The sequence below is a fragment of the Hibiscus syriacus genome, unplaced genomic scaffold (assembly GCF_006381635.1).
Source record: "Hibiscus syriacus cultivar Baekdansim isolate YM2019G1 unplaced genomic scaffold, ASM638163v2 tig00017792_pilon, whole genome shotgun sequence".
NCBI lineage: Eukaryota > Viridiplantae > Streptophyta > Magnoliopsida > Malvales > Malvaceae > Hibiscus > Hibiscus syriacus.
This window is the reverse complement of record NW_024062416.1, coordinates 119,138-135,227: the sequence shown is the minus strand read 5'-3', so window position 1 is coordinate 135,227 and position 16,090 is coordinate 119,138. Positions and strand designations below refer to the sequence as shown.

At 36.5% G+C, this 16,090-nt stretch overlaps 3 protein-coding genes across 3 annotated transcripts; 1 reads left to right on the top strand and 2 right to left on the bottom strand.

Annotated features, from left to right (window-relative positions):
• Positions 1-114: 114 nt before the first annotated feature.
• LOC120208856 (UPF0481 protein At3g47200-like) lies at positions 115-1,524 on the top strand. Its single transcript, XM_039208001.1, has 2 exons — positions 115-717; positions 954-1,524. Exons 1-2 carry the CDS (start codon positions 115-117, stop codon positions 1,302-1,304), a joined length of 954 nt encoding a protein of 317 aa, XP_039063932.1. The 3' UTR covers positions 1,305-1,524.
• Positions 1,525-1,550: 26 nt separating this feature from the next.
• Positions 1,551-6,000, bottom strand: LOC120208880 (putative GPI-anchor transamidase). The gene is made up of 11 exons (XM_039208014.1): positions 5,718-6,000; positions 4,916-4,957; positions 4,689-4,833; positions 4,216-4,445; positions 3,710-3,767; positions 3,100-3,177; positions 2,832-2,920; position 2,777; positions 2,525-2,605; positions 2,007-2,198; positions 1,551-1,911 (listed from the first exon to the last, which is right to left on the bottom strand). The coding sequence occupies exons 1-11, from the start codon at positions 5,867-5,869 to the stop codon at positions 1,771-1,773; spliced, it is 1,209 nt and encodes a 402-aa protein (XP_039063945.1). The 5' UTR covers positions 5,870-6,000; the 3' UTR covers positions 1,551-1,770.
• A 1,087-nt stretch (positions 6,001-7,087) lies between these two features.
• On the bottom strand, positions 7,088-15,863 carry LOC120208876 (myosin-9-like). Its single transcript, XM_039208011.1, is given in 39 exon segments — positions 7,088-7,349; positions 7,500-7,582; positions 7,671-7,751; positions 7,852-7,908; positions 8,013-8,069; positions 8,148-8,247; positions 8,347-8,417; positions 8,548-8,691; positions 8,783-8,989; positions 9,078-9,233; positions 9,327-9,581; positions 9,691-9,732; positions 9,826-9,937; positions 10,098-10,237; positions 10,380-10,601; positions 10,846-10,944; positions 11,196-11,287; positions 11,290-11,314; positions 11,413-11,618; positions 11,794-11,971; positions 12,142-12,202; positions 12,365-12,474; positions 12,581-12,712; positions 12,856-13,026; positions 13,110-13,236; positions 13,391-13,428; positions 13,543-13,644; positions 13,730-13,787; positions 13,912-14,013; positions 14,111-14,138; positions 14,141-14,256; positions 14,347-14,483; positions 14,560-14,709; positions 14,803-14,831; positions 14,834-14,961; positions 15,111-15,169; positions 15,271-15,427; positions 15,509-15,654; positions 15,742-15,863. Coding segments are annotated over 39 exon segments (4,410 nt in total). The 5' UTR covers positions 15,850-15,863; the 3' UTR covers positions 7,088-7,225.
• Between the last annotated feature and the right edge of the window lie 227 nt (positions 15,864-16,090).

Below are 16,090 nucleotides of genomic sequence, written 5' to 3'. Positions count from 1 at the left end.
TACTTCAGCAGTGTTTTTCTTATCTGTTGTTCTTAACCATAAATAGCCCAATCCTTCACCCTCCGATTTCAACTCGGATCATTTATGCCACCTAGACTTACGCTTGTTAAGCAAATGGTAGGAAGGGATACTGAACCTTCTGTTAGGGAGATTCTGTACTCAAAGCTGGGCGAAGTTTCGACGGAGTCGAAGGTGAAGACAATGTCTTCGACGTCGTCGTTCATTTTCAGGGCACCTCGTGAGCTGCGTCCGGTAAATGAAGGAGCCTTCGAACAGCAGATCATCTCCATAGGACCGTACCACCACGGAAAAGATCATTTGAAGGCAATGGAAACGCACAAAGTTGGTTATTTAAGTAGCCTTCTCCAACGATGCTCTGGTGGCTTGGAAAACTACATCGTGGCCTATATGTCCATAGAACAAGAAGTTCGCAATTGCTATGCCGAACACGATGATTCCGCTATGAGCTCTGCAGAGTTCGGGGCGATTATGGTCGTCGACGGATTGTTTGTTGTTCAACTCATTAGCAAATTCATGGATCCTCAACTGAGAGAATCAAACGATTCCCTGTTCAAGCAGAATTTGAATCTATCTTTTGTGGCTCTAGATTTGTTACTGCTTGAAAATCAACTTCCTTTGTGTCTATTGGAAAAGTTCGCTGATATGACCGGGCTGGGCGGGGATACTTTTGCAAGAGAGGCTCTTAATTTCTTCTCAGTAACAGATTTACGATTACGTATGCTGTATAAAAAGAGAGATTGATGACTTTATCCGAAATACTGAGCATCTTCTCGGCTTGGTGCACGATAATTGGATCCAGTTTCGCTCAGGCTATCTGCAAACGTTTCATCTCATTACATTAGAGCAGGAGGATCAGAAGCATCCCGTCCCCGAGGAAAAACGTAGCCACCATACACGTTTAGGGTATGGAGAATGTGATTCCATAAGTTCAGCGACAGAGCTGTCAGAACGAGGAATCAAGTTCCGGCCAGGTGAGGAAAACTTATTGTTTTGACATCCAGTTCAAACATGGAACGCTGTATATTCCAACCTTGATAGTTGACCACGATACAGAGAGAATGATGCGGAACCTCATTGCTTACGAACAATTCAAAGATAAGTCAGGGAGCATCGTTATGGATTATGCTAGATTCATAGACTGCCTCATCAACTACCCCGCCGATGTTGCTTTGCTCTGCGACTGCAGGGTAATCGACAATCGGCTGGGTAGCAACGAAGATGTCGCCAGCATGATTAACAAGATCAACAATTATGTTTATCTATCCACCGGAAGATTCTATTAGTCCAACATATTCAACAAGGTGAACAAGCATTGCAGACAACGACAGAACCTATGGAAGGTGAAACTGAGGCAGACATATTTCAACACCCCCTGGGATTGGGTTCTCACTTCCATTGCTGCAGCCACTCTCCTGCTCGTACTTACCATTTTGCAAAGTATATTTTCGGTTCTTGCTTATTTCAAAAAAACTACAAGTTGATTGTTCTTCATGCTGTCGTGCTTTTATGTCGGGTTTGAATCATGCATGTACCGAAATAAAGGGTTCAAATTCATATATTTTATACCAAATACAACTCAGAGAATCATCCTTTTGTTTGTAACGACGACTCGAGATGAATGAACCAGCCATGTTGAATCCACCAAGAAAGGAAGCATTTCTGCTTAGCATGGATTGTAGTTGTCAAAAAGAAAAAACATACCAAAGCTAGCAAATACAGTCCTTTTGTTGGAAAGTGTAATAAGAGAAATCACTGAACCAGCCATGTCGAAATCACCAACAAAGGAATCATTGCTACCAAGCCATAGTTCACCAATGTATCCACATTTTCTCCCTTTCGAAACTTGTTCCAGAAAGTACTCCATGGACATTTTGAAGCACCTTCTTCACCCTGCAATAGTTGCTTGTTTCCCTGCCGTAAGGTACAAGTTACATAGAGATTAAAGCAAGTAGATAATTGCACAAGGGAAGGGTGGAAACAATCACCTCAGGGATTATGTTGTGAGTTTCTTCTTGATCATTTACTTTCATCGGCATTCTTTTCTCGATGTGGTGCACTGACTGATCCAAAGATGTTTGGGCTTCAAACCTGCCAGAATTTATCCTTGAAAGGGCTTTGTAGGCTGCATCGGTATGTATCGTTTCCATCACCGACCCAAAGAAGTTTGTTACAGGTACCTAGAGAGAAATCAACTTGGTTATACAATGGTTAGATGTTTGGTATTATGCATAGCAGTTCATCATAATAACATTGAAAACAGTACCAACAATAATAAAGGCAGTAAAAGATACAGATTTGATAGGAGGAAGTTTGAAATTTTGCACTCCTCATGGTGCAACGCTAGATTTGCCAACCCGAGCATTTAGCTGATAATGAGAAGCTCATTAACAGTTACAGGCACTTAGCCTTAAAGCATCACAAAAATATTAGAGAAGTACAGAGAACAATCATTGAAAGCCGTATAGAGGAAAGAATATTAGAAACAGATTTGGGACCTCAATACCTCCTCCAAATTCCGTTTGTATAGATCTTTGCGGTAGTAGGCAGTAGACATCAACAAACTTGGATTGTAAGAACTAAAAGACTGCAAATAACCAGAAAATCAGAGTTCACTTTTTAGAGATGAAAATGCTTCAAGGAAGCGGTAAAAATGTCAAAAGATATGCCAACTTAAATGGATGAGAATTAAAAACTTCAATCAGTTTTTTTTTTTTTAAATAATCTGACAAGAAAAGCTCATTAACGATTTTAAGACACTTCAGTGCAAGAACAAATATGGCTACACTATTATTATTATAAAGCTGATGTACCTGCTCAATGAGGCATTGTCGTATATATTTAGCCTCTCAAAGAAAGCAAGGGTATAATAGGTGAAGCGATCAACAACAGATACACCAACCTGCGCTAAATGAAGAATTGAATAAGAACAATAACAAGTTTGTGTAACCAGGAAGCCAACCTACCAAAACCCTATACCACTTGGGTAATATATTCATAAATACATGGCATTTTCCCTCCTTCTGGGACAGCAATTTAAAGAGTGCTAAAATGATAAAACAATTTCCTTTAATCACTTACATCAGAATCCAAGTGATGTGAGTACGAGTTCTCTCCTTTCATGCTACTTCCGATAGCCAAAACACCAGGGGACTGAAGCTGCAAAATAGAGAGCAAAGATCATCAATTTTTCATCAGATCAGCTATCAGATAAAGCACATTATATTGCCTACAAACATAGAAGTTTCAAAATGTCTCATCTGTAAGTAAACAAAAATAGTTCAGAATTGCACCAAAACAAGAATATCAGTGAAAACTGATGAAACAACTGAAGAGGAATGCTTCCCGAGCAATAATTTGAATAGATTAGACAGACTGCTCACAAATTTTCGAAAGATGTAAAAAGAGGCAGATGTATGAGAAATGTGTTGATCGGGAGAAGGGTTATAATGTGATTCCATGGTGCAAAATGACAGTAATGAATCCACACCAATAACATATCAATATTAAATAGTGCAATGAATCTATTTAGAGTTAGAAGAAAATTGAAACTTTTGCCATATATACGCATTTTGTACATAAACAGATGATTGAAGAGCAACATTCCTATGAGAAATGAATGCATTTATGGCTAAAAACTGAATAATGTAATATTTGGAGAAGTAAAGCTCTATTTTGGTGCAGATGAAACCTGATTGAAGAGAGTGGCTGCTTGACAAGTGTCCACCATTATCAACAACTCCTTAAATCTGAATTTGCAGCATCATCAACCACACGAGTCCATTTTTATATAGAAGTTACAACTATAGACCATCAGCAAGGTGCATATAAAGCGAAACATGAAACAAGCCCAGACACAGTTTCGAGTCCATGACACCAACAGTAACTGAAAAAAGATAGTCCTCACAAGAAAAGGCAAATTCTGCTAGTTATCTACCCTATACTTCAAAATTCTATGTTATGTGAGATTTTTCCAAGAACTACAAGGAAATTGGGACAGGTATATTTCTTCATGATCTGTGCTTTTCTTTCATTTGTTTCACAGCATCAGCTAAATCATTTTTTTTTATAATAAGGAAGGCCTCATTAAAAACCCCTTTCATATCCGTCAAGCAACAAAGACTTAACGAACATTGGAAGGAGGAAAAGAGTGCCTTGGAAATTTTATTGCATAAGACCCAGGTACAATTTTCTAACCTGTGCTTTTCTTTCATCTGCTTCACAGCATCAGCTAAATCATGACTCTGTAGTTCCTCTGAGTCTTGAAACTTTAAAAATTCATCTCCTCCATGCCCAGTCATATAAAGAAGAATGTGACTCCCTTCATCACTCAAGAGTCGCTTTGATCTTGGAACAGCAGTCTCATGACGTCCAGTTAAAACACGCAAAAAGTTTTCCACTGTTACTTCATAACCTCGATAATCTACCTGAGTGATGGCAATTTGGATAAATTAGGGTTGATCAAAAGAACAGAAAAATAACTAAAAGAACACTTCAAGCACAATATGCAACAATACAAAGAATGGAAACCTAAGATAATCAAAGTCTGGTACCATGCATGTCAACATTAGGCTAGACCAAACTACTATCCCCGATGAACCCCCGCCTCCCCACCCCACATATGCATGCACAAATAAAGCCCAATTAATAATTGGTTAGAAAGATCTAACCTCAACATTATCTCCATAAAGGTTAAGTCTATGGTTCTCGTTGTTGAAAACTTGAGCAGGATACTTGTTTCTAGTGTTGCAGGCCATGTCATCTGCAAGCATGAGTATTATCCTCTCATCAGGTATTCCTAGCCGCTTAACTGTCCTGAAAATCCATGTCAAGGAAAAATTTAACCAAAAAAGTTTGAATTATAGCAGGAAAGAAAAATAAACAACTGATTGGTTACCTGTACAAGGATAAGGTGTTGGCCATATGACGATAGTTAAACCTGAACGAGAAACAATCACAAAAATTAATTCAACCAACAATTTTAGGACAAACAAAAAAGGAGAAAAGGGAAATTGACCAAAATTAGCAAAATTAACACTTCTATGCTTTAGCTGACCAAGTGCAATGAGAAAAGGGAAATTGACCAAAATTTGCAAAATTAACACTTTTATGCTTTAGCTGACCAAGTGCAATGAGAAAAGGGAAATTAACCTTCTCTGTTATAACAAAAAAGAGAGCAAGGGAACAATAAATTTTATACAGGAGCAAGACCAGACCACTGCCATTACCACATATGGAACTTGCATTTGCATTTCTATTGATGAACCAGAAGCAGAAAAGCATTCACCAAAATCTACATTAACCCTCAAACATTTTGGAAATCATCATATGGGGAATACCTCCCCAGCACAAACAAAAAGGAGAAAGCTGCTAGACAATAACAATGGAAAGCTGCTATTACCACTAGTTTGAGGGGTGAATCTGAGTAATAAAACAGAGGCACAGAGTTCAAACGCTCAAATGAATTACATATCAAAATAGCATCTAAGAGAGCACCTATATTCTCTCAAATTCAGATTTGGTTCAAATAAATGTAGCTAGAAATCCAATCAATACAAAAAAAATTGGGGGGGGGGGAATGGGTTATCTTAATTATCCCAAAAAAAACATGGATATATTTCATTTGATCCTAAAATTCAATGAAATGAAAGAAATCAGGGAAATATAGAACAAAGTATACAAAGTGAGGTTTTTATTACCAGAAACGGGAGGTGCAAACTAAAACTGCCCAGTTGTTAGTATGCATAGCAGCTTCAACAGAAGAGGAATTGAATGCAATCAAACTGTAGAGAAGCAAACATGGTAATAAAAGAAAAAGCAAAATTGGTTTGGAATTATTGAAAGTTTCCATCTTGAATTCCAGCGGGTTTTCTTTTCCAGTGCAGTAATTATATGATAAAATCTAATCTCAGAAATCTGCAGCAAAGCTTGAACCAGCAGCGCCAGAGAAGAAAAGCAAAACGACGCCGTTACCTGGTTGGATTATAAGCCCTTTTTGGAAATTTTAATCGCACTAAACTTTTTTGAGTAAAATACGTATTTAGTCATCCAACTATAACTTTGATTCTATTTTGGTCAGTCCACTCACTCCATTAAAAAATTAACAAAAATGTTAATGTGATTTTTTTTATTTTTTTATTAATGATGTGATATTATCTTATAGTGACAAATCAACATCACTATTAATTTTTTAAAGGTAGGTAACCAAAATGAAACAAAAACATAACATTAGTGATGATTTAAAAAAATAATTAAGTGACCAAACAAAACCAAAGTAATAGTTAAGTGACTAAATACGTAACATTTTTTTAACTCAATTTTGTTAAAAATGGACAAAATTTGAGTTAATTTCACCATAAGTCCTCAAAGTATGATCTTATTATAAATTGGTTCTTAAACTTTTGAAAATTTTAATTTCATCTATAAATTTTGTCTCTCATTCAAAATTAGTCCATAAACTTTTGAATGTTTTAATCTTATCCCAAACTATGTCTCTTATTCAAAATTCATCCTTAAATTTTTCAACATTCTAATTTTTAGAGTCAAATTTGACATAAATAAATTAATATTTAATTTAAAATTGAATCGGATTAGATTTATAAATGAACATATTAGATTAGATCGCCGTGGTTAAAAATTCGACCTACCTCCTCCTATCAAATCCTTTTATGATTATTTCAAAGAAAAAATCTTTAATGAAGCCATGTAAGGAATAATCTCTTCCTCTCTAGCCAAACAAGATAAAGTTACATTTTGTTTGAAGGGTATCTTGCTTGGTTAAATTAGGCATGCATGTCTTTTGGGTTGGTCATCTCATTTTAATATATTGACTGCGTATTTATAAAATTTTAAAGACAAAAATAAATTATATTTAAAAAATACAAAATAAATATCTAAATTATATGAGAATTTAAAATATTTAGAAAGGACAACCGGTCTGTTAATCCTCTCGATCCAGAAATGGTTATCTGCTTTAATTATTTTCCATTGACAAAATGGATGGAGGTAATGGTACAACAAAACTCGAAATTTAAGACAACTATGCTATGCTTTGAATCAATGACCTATTATGTGGAAAGGAAAGTTTCTGACAAATATTTCTGATGTTAAAGAAAGATTATCCAACGCCTTAAGAATCATTCTCAGTTAACAATGCCGGAACTTGGAAGAAGAGATGAAGAGATACGGAGAAGATATCCCGGTTGGATTAATCCGAACGTGGCAGTAAGAAACTAAAGCCTATGTTCTCACGAATGAGTGGCGGTGGTTCGATGTCTGCGATGTCTATTTGTTCCATTGACTTTGATAGGTCATCAACTGAAAATGGTATGCTGCAAAATGATCAAAGTTGTGGGAAGTCAGTTTAGGAACAGGTTCAGAATTCAGATCATTTCCAGGTAATATTTTCATCATCTCAAATGGAAAGAAACAATGGAATAGGATCGAAAAAGATTGTCGTATAGCGGAAAGTAAATGCTAACCTTGAATCATCATCCAGCAGGAAGGAATTACTAACTGCATTGTTTGAATCTTCTGTCATCAATACTCTCATATTGGCTATTACCTAGATAGCGATAAACGAGCTAAATCGTTATTAAAGTACATGATATCTCTTTAATCTGGCTTGAGAAACTGCATCTCTTGAAACTTACATCCGGTGACACACTATGTGTGCCATATTTGTCATCCCAGTACATTGTACTAATACGATACAGCTGCTGTATACTAAGGACCTGCAGGTGGAAAATGCACTTGTTTGAGGATTGAGATTCAGAGAAGATTTAAAAGGTAAGATAATGGTATCTAATTATATGTTACATTTTTATTACTTACCGGACAAAGATCGTGGCTTATTTCGTCCAGTGTTTTCTTAGACTTTTGATGTATTACCTAAATCAGAAACAGATAATGAGGATATCAGTGCACCATTTCTTTTACTGTCATAACAATAAATGGAAAAATGGATTGAAAGTGTTATAAGAATGGGAACATACTAGAAAACCAATGGCCTGCCGAATATGCTTAAGCGCATCCCAAGCTAAACCTGCATACTGCGTTTATATATCTATCAATTTATGCAAGTACGTATCTTAGAACCAGAAAGCGAATGGGGAGGCAGTTAAAGGTACCTCATCGGTTGCCTCGTAACACCAGTGTTCAAGTTCAGCTAATCCAGCTTTTACATATTCGCCATTACTGAACGAACAGCATTCTCTCCTCAACAAAAGGCTGCAGAGGGACAGTGAATTGATAAGCCATATGAAAAAGAAAAATCATACAGCAAAACAAACTAAATATAAAGTATTAAATAGTAGTATGAGTGCTAACCTGTTGAATAGTTGAACATTGATGAACGAGAATATCTGTGTAAACACCTTACGGACTAAGAAGGGAGGTACCTGTAAAGGGGATCAAACAATATATGAATACTCAAAAGACCGGGCATACCGAAGCTCAGCTTGGAATTTGAAAGTAAGGTTTATGCAGAAGACAACTATAGATATGAGTAGGGGGGAGGGTTAAACTAACATGATTTTCTTTCAATATATTCAAGAATTTTTCAAGGCTCTTCACAATCCCTTGCCAGTGAGCAATTAAAGCCTGCTGGCCTGCAGTGTTAGCAACTGATCTGGATGCTCCCTTGACTAAGCTTGCTCTGGATGTTCTTGGTGCCTATATCATTATATCCATATTAGTCATAAAAGTAGTTATGGTTTATTTCTTCAGCTGATTGCCTTCACTTAACCTAATTCTGATATATTACCTGGATGCACAATCCAAGCAATGGTGAAATTTCTTTCTTCAGATTATCTCTGATCATCCCATATATCTTCTCCACATATGCTGTAAGCTGTTGCTTAAAAAGCAAGGCTGGGTACTTGGCTTCAACTTGCCGTAAAGTGTCCACCCCACTGGTGACAGTACCATTAATCAAGGCGAGATTGACGCCTTGTGGAGCTCCACGGAAACTCTTCAAGAAATAACAAGAACACGTGGATTAGTTGCAGAAATGAAATTTTGTGAACATCGTGACTTGGCATTAGCGAGAAAGCTTTTACCTGCGTCATTCTCCCAAACAAAGTAGCTGATGATGATCGACGTCGTTGTGGAGTCATTCCAACAGCACCGCTAGCTTTCAACGTGCGCTGGAGTAGCAAGAGAAGCGTGGAGGCATTGGATAACCAATAGGCCAAGACCTCATTGTTATCTGGTGTCTGAAATTCAAATGTCAACAATAAGCTCAAGAATCTGAAGTTTCTGAAAATATCTTTTAGAAAGGGTTAATGTATAAAGCTTGATATTTCAACCTCAATAGCATTGCCTATAGTCTGAATGATCCGATCGAAGACACTAGTTCGCTCAACTTCAAATGATCTCCATTGCAAAAGACATTTATATATGATACAAGCTGCAATAGGCCTGTTCCCTGCAAAGCCTAAATGTTGTGCAATACATCGAATGAGCAACTCCTGGTTTTCCTGTTGTTTCTCATTTAGAAATTTTTGTGGTTTCTCCTCCACTTCACCTGGCTCTCTACTGTTAATAGAGCTGCTGTGAAGATCCTGTTCAAATATGCATTACAACAAAGATCACCATATATGGGTTTTTTATTTCATTTTTAACTCCTTTTCATGGTGATCATAGTGCAAGGTTATAGCAGTGTTTACTCACAATGGGTACCCTTGGTTCTAAATGCCCACTTTCAGAACCTCTCTGCCAATCATCGGACAGCAGGTAAATTTCCATAGCTCTTTGAAACAATAGAAGTTAAAATGGAAAAATTCAGAAGTTCATTATTCTAGATACCTGCAAAATCGATCTCGAACGTCCAGAGAAGAATTTATTGGGAGTCATAGATACAGCCTGTTGCCGTAGTACTTTATTCTCCGATTCTATATTAGCCAGCTTCTCTTCTAACCTGATTTCGAGTAACCATGTCAGGAAGATTTTAATGTGGTTGATATAAGGAAGTGAGCAAGAATATTAACAGTACAAAACTCATGCATTTTATGTTCTTGGCAAAAAACAAATTGAGCATTTGTAGTAAACTCATAAGGCAAATTATTTTCATACACTACCCTCTCAATGTATCTTGGAGTTGTTTAAAATTTTTTTCTGTTTCTTCCATTTTTTTAGCACTTTCTTCACTTGACTGTTTTAGTTCATTGTATTTTTCTTCTGCATCATCTGCTCTCTTTTTTTCTGAGTCCAATGTGGCCTGTTGGAAATAACAACAATGTCAAGATTATAAGCTCTTATTTTTCAAGTATATAAAATCTGTCTTAGAGAAAAAAATTTATGTTCTATTACTTGATCCATTAAAAGAAATTAAGTACCAACTGATAAGTAGACCTTTCTACCTTTAGGGTCTCCAATTCTTCTGTTAAAGATTCAATTTGCTTTGTATCTTCAACTAAAACTTCTCTCTCTTGAACAACAGGGGGCACTTCTTCGACGGCTTTCTTTGCAGACTCCCGTTCTTTTTCAAGCAATTCATTGGTTTCATCGATTGTTTTCTGCATTTCTTGCAACTGGCTTTGCAGTTTTGCTACCTCCTGAGCTTTTGCTTCTTCTAAATCAGTCTGCATACATGGTTTCAAGACTTTCCATGAACATGTATAAAAAAAGAAGCACAGAATACAAATAGACTCTCAGAAGATTCCAAAACACTTAAAAGAAAATGTAATTCAAGAATGTTGACACTGAATATGTTTCAAGACACATTGTTGCATAGACCACAACCAAACAACTTCCAGTAGAACTGTCATGTTTATTGTTTTAGTAGTTTTGACCAAATATTATCAATCTGCAGACTTAAACCATTACCCTTAAACGTTTCTCGAGCTGTAAACGCCATGTAAGTTCCTCCACGTTCTTTTCAAGCTTATCCTTAGCTTCTTTTAGTGCACCTGTTTCCCTTGCAGCCTACATAAACCCATGGCAAAACGAAGAGCATTAATAGAAAGAAATGAATTGCAAGTCCCATAATCTTACTGCACAAAACCAGATCAGTTGGTTAAGGATGTTACTTCTATAACATCATTCTAATACAGCAATACGAAACATCAGTTGATGGACATAGTGAACACAAAAAGATTCAAAACCTACCAGATAAGATGGATTATTTGAAAGAAACAAATTTCGTAAGAATATAAAAAAAGATATCAAACACGGACCATTTTGAGCTTTCTAAGCTCTCGTCTAGCAACTCTTCCCCTCCACCTGGTTTGTGTCACTATACATCCTCTTATGAGCTTCTTATAATATTGACAGCTCTACAACAGCGCCATTGAGCCTGCAATGTTTTATTTATCCAAATTAAACAAGGACTAATCTGAAATGGTAGACAAGAGGCAAAATTTTCAAGCAAGCTAATGTGATTTAGAATATAACCTGGACCAATGTTGCAGCTTTATTTAACTTCCTGGATCTGAGTTCCTTACGAGCAGCCATTACCCTTATTCCTGTCTGTAAGACAAGGGCAGATACATGGAGTTTCTTATACGCTTGTCTAGATTGGTACTTTCTTGTGTTCTTCTGAATTTTCAAAGCTGCAGCCTGACTTCTCTTGTTACAATAAACTCTGCAAGCCAATCTTCCTACAGATTTATATGTAAGGCAGTTGATTAACATGCTAGATGTATCAGTTCCTCTATTGTTCTTCCCCGTTACCCTAAGAGTAGCTCGAAATAAACAACAAGATACTATTGAAAGCTACCAACACATACACTAAAAGACCGAGCTTATTCCAGTAGATTTCTTTTTGACACTCACCTCTACATATAGCCTGAAGATTAACTGAAGCCTTTCGTATTGCAAGGAATCTTTTATGAGATATATGAGTACAAATGCGCCGCTGTATGATTTTGGCAGCAGAATTGAGTACTTCTGCCCTCTTTGCATCCAGTTCTGCCATCTGACCAGCTCTTAGAAAGACCTTTGTTATGCCTATCTGCAAAAACCATTTTGAGGTCAATTAGTGTTTCTTCCTTACTACAATATTACAAATACAAAGTACCAATGTAACAATTTTCGGTTCCTAAAGCATATAGGGAAGATGCTAAAGGACATATGCCAAATGTTAGAACAGTTCCAGTGGTTGCATTAAAATTGTTGTATTACCTGATATCCTTGAAGTCCGGCCTTGTCCAAAATCTTTTGGCACACAACCTTTTCATCGTAGCTGCTTACAGATAAAACCAATGTTAAGAGCATTGACATTAGTTTTTAATTGTAATCAGCAGAGTGCAGCAGTAAAGTCTTAACTCCAACATCCACTGTCAAACAGAATTACATCACTTTCATTACTGTTAATCTTGATTTTAAACAAGAAGAGATCACTTACTTTCCTTCCAAAGCCTCCGGAAAAAGAAGCCCAAATCGGTTAATGAATTCAAAGAAAGGTCTTCGAGTTGGATATCCGGCCATACTGATTCTGATTGCCTCTAGAACACCCTACAAGACCAACTTCTAGTTAAAAGGAAAACATCTAAGCAACAAGAAAAGATAGTTTTTACAAACCAGTTCTAATCGAATCATAAAATAAGAAATCTGCACTCACGCCGCAGCGAAGTTGTTGCATGACATTGACATTCTCAAATATAGCAGGTTTAAGTTGGTTGTTCGGCTTTACACATCGGATATAGTGAGGTTCCGTAGAATTTAATGTGTCCATTAAAGATTGTAGTTGTAGCTACAGCATCATTTATCAAGAAAGTGTTAATGCACAAGTTCTTACAGTATATAAAAAGTTATATGAGGCAGTGTAAAAGATGATTTCAGTTGATAGAAAGGGACTCGACCAAAATCATGAAGACAAACATAGAGCAAAACTACCTTAAAACGAGAACCGATTGAGGAAAACTTGGATGATTTTGATGTTTCTTCTGGAAGTGGAGGGAAAAGGCCCGCTACAAACGAACATTTGGAAGCACTCAACAAGTCTTGATGTTCAGGAACCACATAATCCTTGTTTTTGTCCAGAAATTGTTCAGATTGGTATAGGACCTGAAAAGGAATTTTGTTAGAAATCATATGTGACATACCAGCTCCAGCTATTTACCCATAAACACTTTGCTAATGGAACATACGTCTCCAGCATAATGAGCAATGATGAAATCAGTGCGAGACAATTTCGGCTTAATGAATCTCTTGTGGTTCTTAAACGTCTGATAAAGCTTGTTTGCAAAAGTTTCATGAGTTGATTTTGGGAACATACTGAAAGATAAATAAAGTGTAATTAACAAGACGGTAATTATACTTTTCATCAACTAGCAGCTTAAACAGAAGTTATGTAATGAATTAAAGATAAATTTCTTTGAGAAGAAGTAGCAAAATTTTGAAGCAAATACATGAAAGAACAATATTATACCAAGCTTCATCTAGAAGAGCAACAATTCCACCAGGTTTCTGCCAACATAAGAAGGAATATATATATATATATATATATTTAAGTAAAATAATTAAGAACAATAGAAATGAAAATGAGTAATGGTCAACATGTATTATGTTTAGGGGATTAACCTTTTCAATAAGGTCTAGGACATCCTGATTATCAACAAACTCGATATAGCTCCAATTGATCTTCTCTTTTGTGTACTCTTCTTGCTCCATCTTAAACACATGCTGAAGAATATAAACCAGAAACACTTAATTTATAGTTGCTGATTGAAAAATAGATCAAATGGGCAACATCATTTTAAGACCCTACCTGATTGAAATGCTGTTGCAACTTCTCATTTGTGAAGTTAATACAAAACTGCTCAAAGCTGCACGGTGAGATACCATGAAATGAAGTCACAATTCTTCTTAACTGATTTAAAAGGTAGTTTTCTGCAACATCTTAAATACAATAGTCCATCTATTTATAAAGGCCACAACCAATGAGCATACCTGTTAGACTTAAAGCTTTCAAAACCATAGATGTCAAGGACTCCTATTAAAAATTTTGAGTTTGGATCTTGTCCTATTGAATTATTAATTTTATCCACCAGCCTGCATACAAGGAGACGCAACTTAGCATTATCTCAGCATCGTAAATTGTTCTGCTTTGCCTTATCATGTGAGATTATCTCATATTGAAGCTTCTCACCAGTCAAACAATCGTGAATAAACTGTTTAGCCAAGCCATCCCTGCTAATTGTAGCACTTTGAGGATTGAGACTTCTCTTTATAACCTCCTCGGGCGTGACCATAACACGCTTACACAATGCATCTTCTAAGGCCTTAGCATCACACCTGAAATGAAGTGAAACTCAATAATTAAACGAATATGAAAGTGACGATGACATAAAATATGAACTTGTGACATGAAGTAAAAGAACATACATGAGAAGCTCTGCTGTTGTTTGCAGATGGAACTTAGCCTGGTCATCTTTTGGAACTGATGAATCAGCTTCCTTTCCTTTAGTGAAAACAATGTTTCCAAGATGAAGAATTGCAGCAACAACTCTGAAAATGGCTTCCTGAGAAAGAAAAAGGACTGTCATTCCTTGTTTTTATCAAAAAGAAGATGAATACTTGCAGCTTGAAGATTTATACCTGCTCCTTGTCACTAATCCCGACAATATCCATAGCCCTCCGTGTCGCAAGATAATCTTGGGCATCACTTACACCGACCAGTTCAAAGCACTTTGACTGGTTAAGATAGTGATAGTTTTTGGGACTTCCCAACTTGTACTTCTCAACTTCCTGCTAACGATCGTAACTTAAGCCCCAAGGGAAAAAATAAAATAGCTAATATTCATCAGTAGTCAGATAATCTCACAAGAAGCCAGAAAATACCTCCTGCGGTGCAGCACAAAGAAGATAAAACAGTGGTAGTTGCGCTCAGGGTCGGAAACTTGGCAAACACGGGACCTCTCTAGAAGGTAAGTTCTGATGGCAGCTCCCGATATTCTTCCATGCTTATCAAATTGGATCTCAACAAATTTACCGAAACGACTGCATCAGAATTAGTATTAGGAAAGATCAGTTTCAAACCATATATTGTTCTATATAATGAATATTAAATGCTATTAATCATCAGTTGGATACAACGAAGCAACTGAATATCCTTCCTTGGAGTTATTCTCTATAAAGGAGAGTCTTACCTGGAGTTGTTATTTCGAACAGTTTTAGCATTGCCAAATGCTTCAAGAACTGGATTAGACTGCATTCAGATAGAATAATGCTCTTATCAGTTATCATGCAAGAAATCAGGGAGACCTATGTTTGATGGAAGGTAACACGAGTTAAAGTTATCGATCATACTTCAAGAACTTGTTGTTCAACTGTCCGTCCTTCGGTGGCAACTCGGCCACCTAGAAAGGCAAGGTATCGCATAAGCATCTTTGTGGTCTCGGTTTTACCTGCTCCACTTTCACCACTAACCAGAATTGAATTGCTTTTTCCTTCATTGACCATTGCCCTGATTGAAGTTATATAATTCTTCAAAACTTGTTCATCGATTACCAAAAAAATGCATAAAGTAAAAAAGAACAAAAATAACCTGTATGCAACATCAGCAACCGCGAAAACATGAGGACTTAGTTCCCCAAATGGGGCTCCCTTGTATTGTTCCATCATGTGAGAACCATAGATGTGTGCCAATTTTTGGAAAGGGTTAATAGCAATTAATATATTTCCTGTATATGTCTGCCATCACCAGTATGCCAAATATTAATATAAAAGAACCCGAAAAAGCAAAACTAACAGCTGTGATTACATAAAGAGAAAGCTTACATAAATTTCATTGAGTTCATATCTAATTCTCAGATTCTGCAAAACTCCAGGTTCATGTAGATAAGATAGCTTTGTCATGTCATCAACTCCACCAGGAGAAGCTTCCATGTCTTTAGGATATATTTTCGATAATTTCGATACCAGCTTCCAACATGACAATAGTCATCTCAGAATGAGGAACACCCAAGTAAAAAACATTTTACATAACACTTAACCCTGTTTAGACTCTTCAATTTTCTTCAAACACATATTTGAACATGGTTACAAGAGCATGATCTTCCAAATATATATAAAAAAAAACTCAGAAAACAATGGAAGTACCCAAGTCGGACATATAGTCGAATACATT

Bases quoted from the DNA above. Each gene is read 5' to 3' on its own strand.
- LOC120208856 (XM_039208001.1), top strand. From the start codon at position 115: ATGGTAGGAAGGGATACTGAACCTTCTGTTAGGGAGATTCTGTACTCA. The intron at 718-953 runs GTAACAGATTTA...CCATAAGTTCAG, and splicing joins AGGCTCTTAATTTCTTCTCA to CGACAGAGCTGTCAGAACGA.
- LOC120208880 (XM_039208014.1), bottom strand. From the start codon at position 5,869: ATGGAAACTTTCAATAATTCCAAACCAATTTTGCTTTTTCTTTTATTA. The intron at 4,958-5,717 runs GTAATAAAAACC...TTTCTCGTTCAG, and splicing joins GTTTGCACCTCCCGTTTCTG to GTTTAACTATCGTCATATGG. The intron at 1,912-2,006 runs GTGATTGTTTCC...CAACTATTGCAG, and splicing joins CTCACAACATAATCCCTGAG to GGTGAAGAAGGTGCTTCAAA.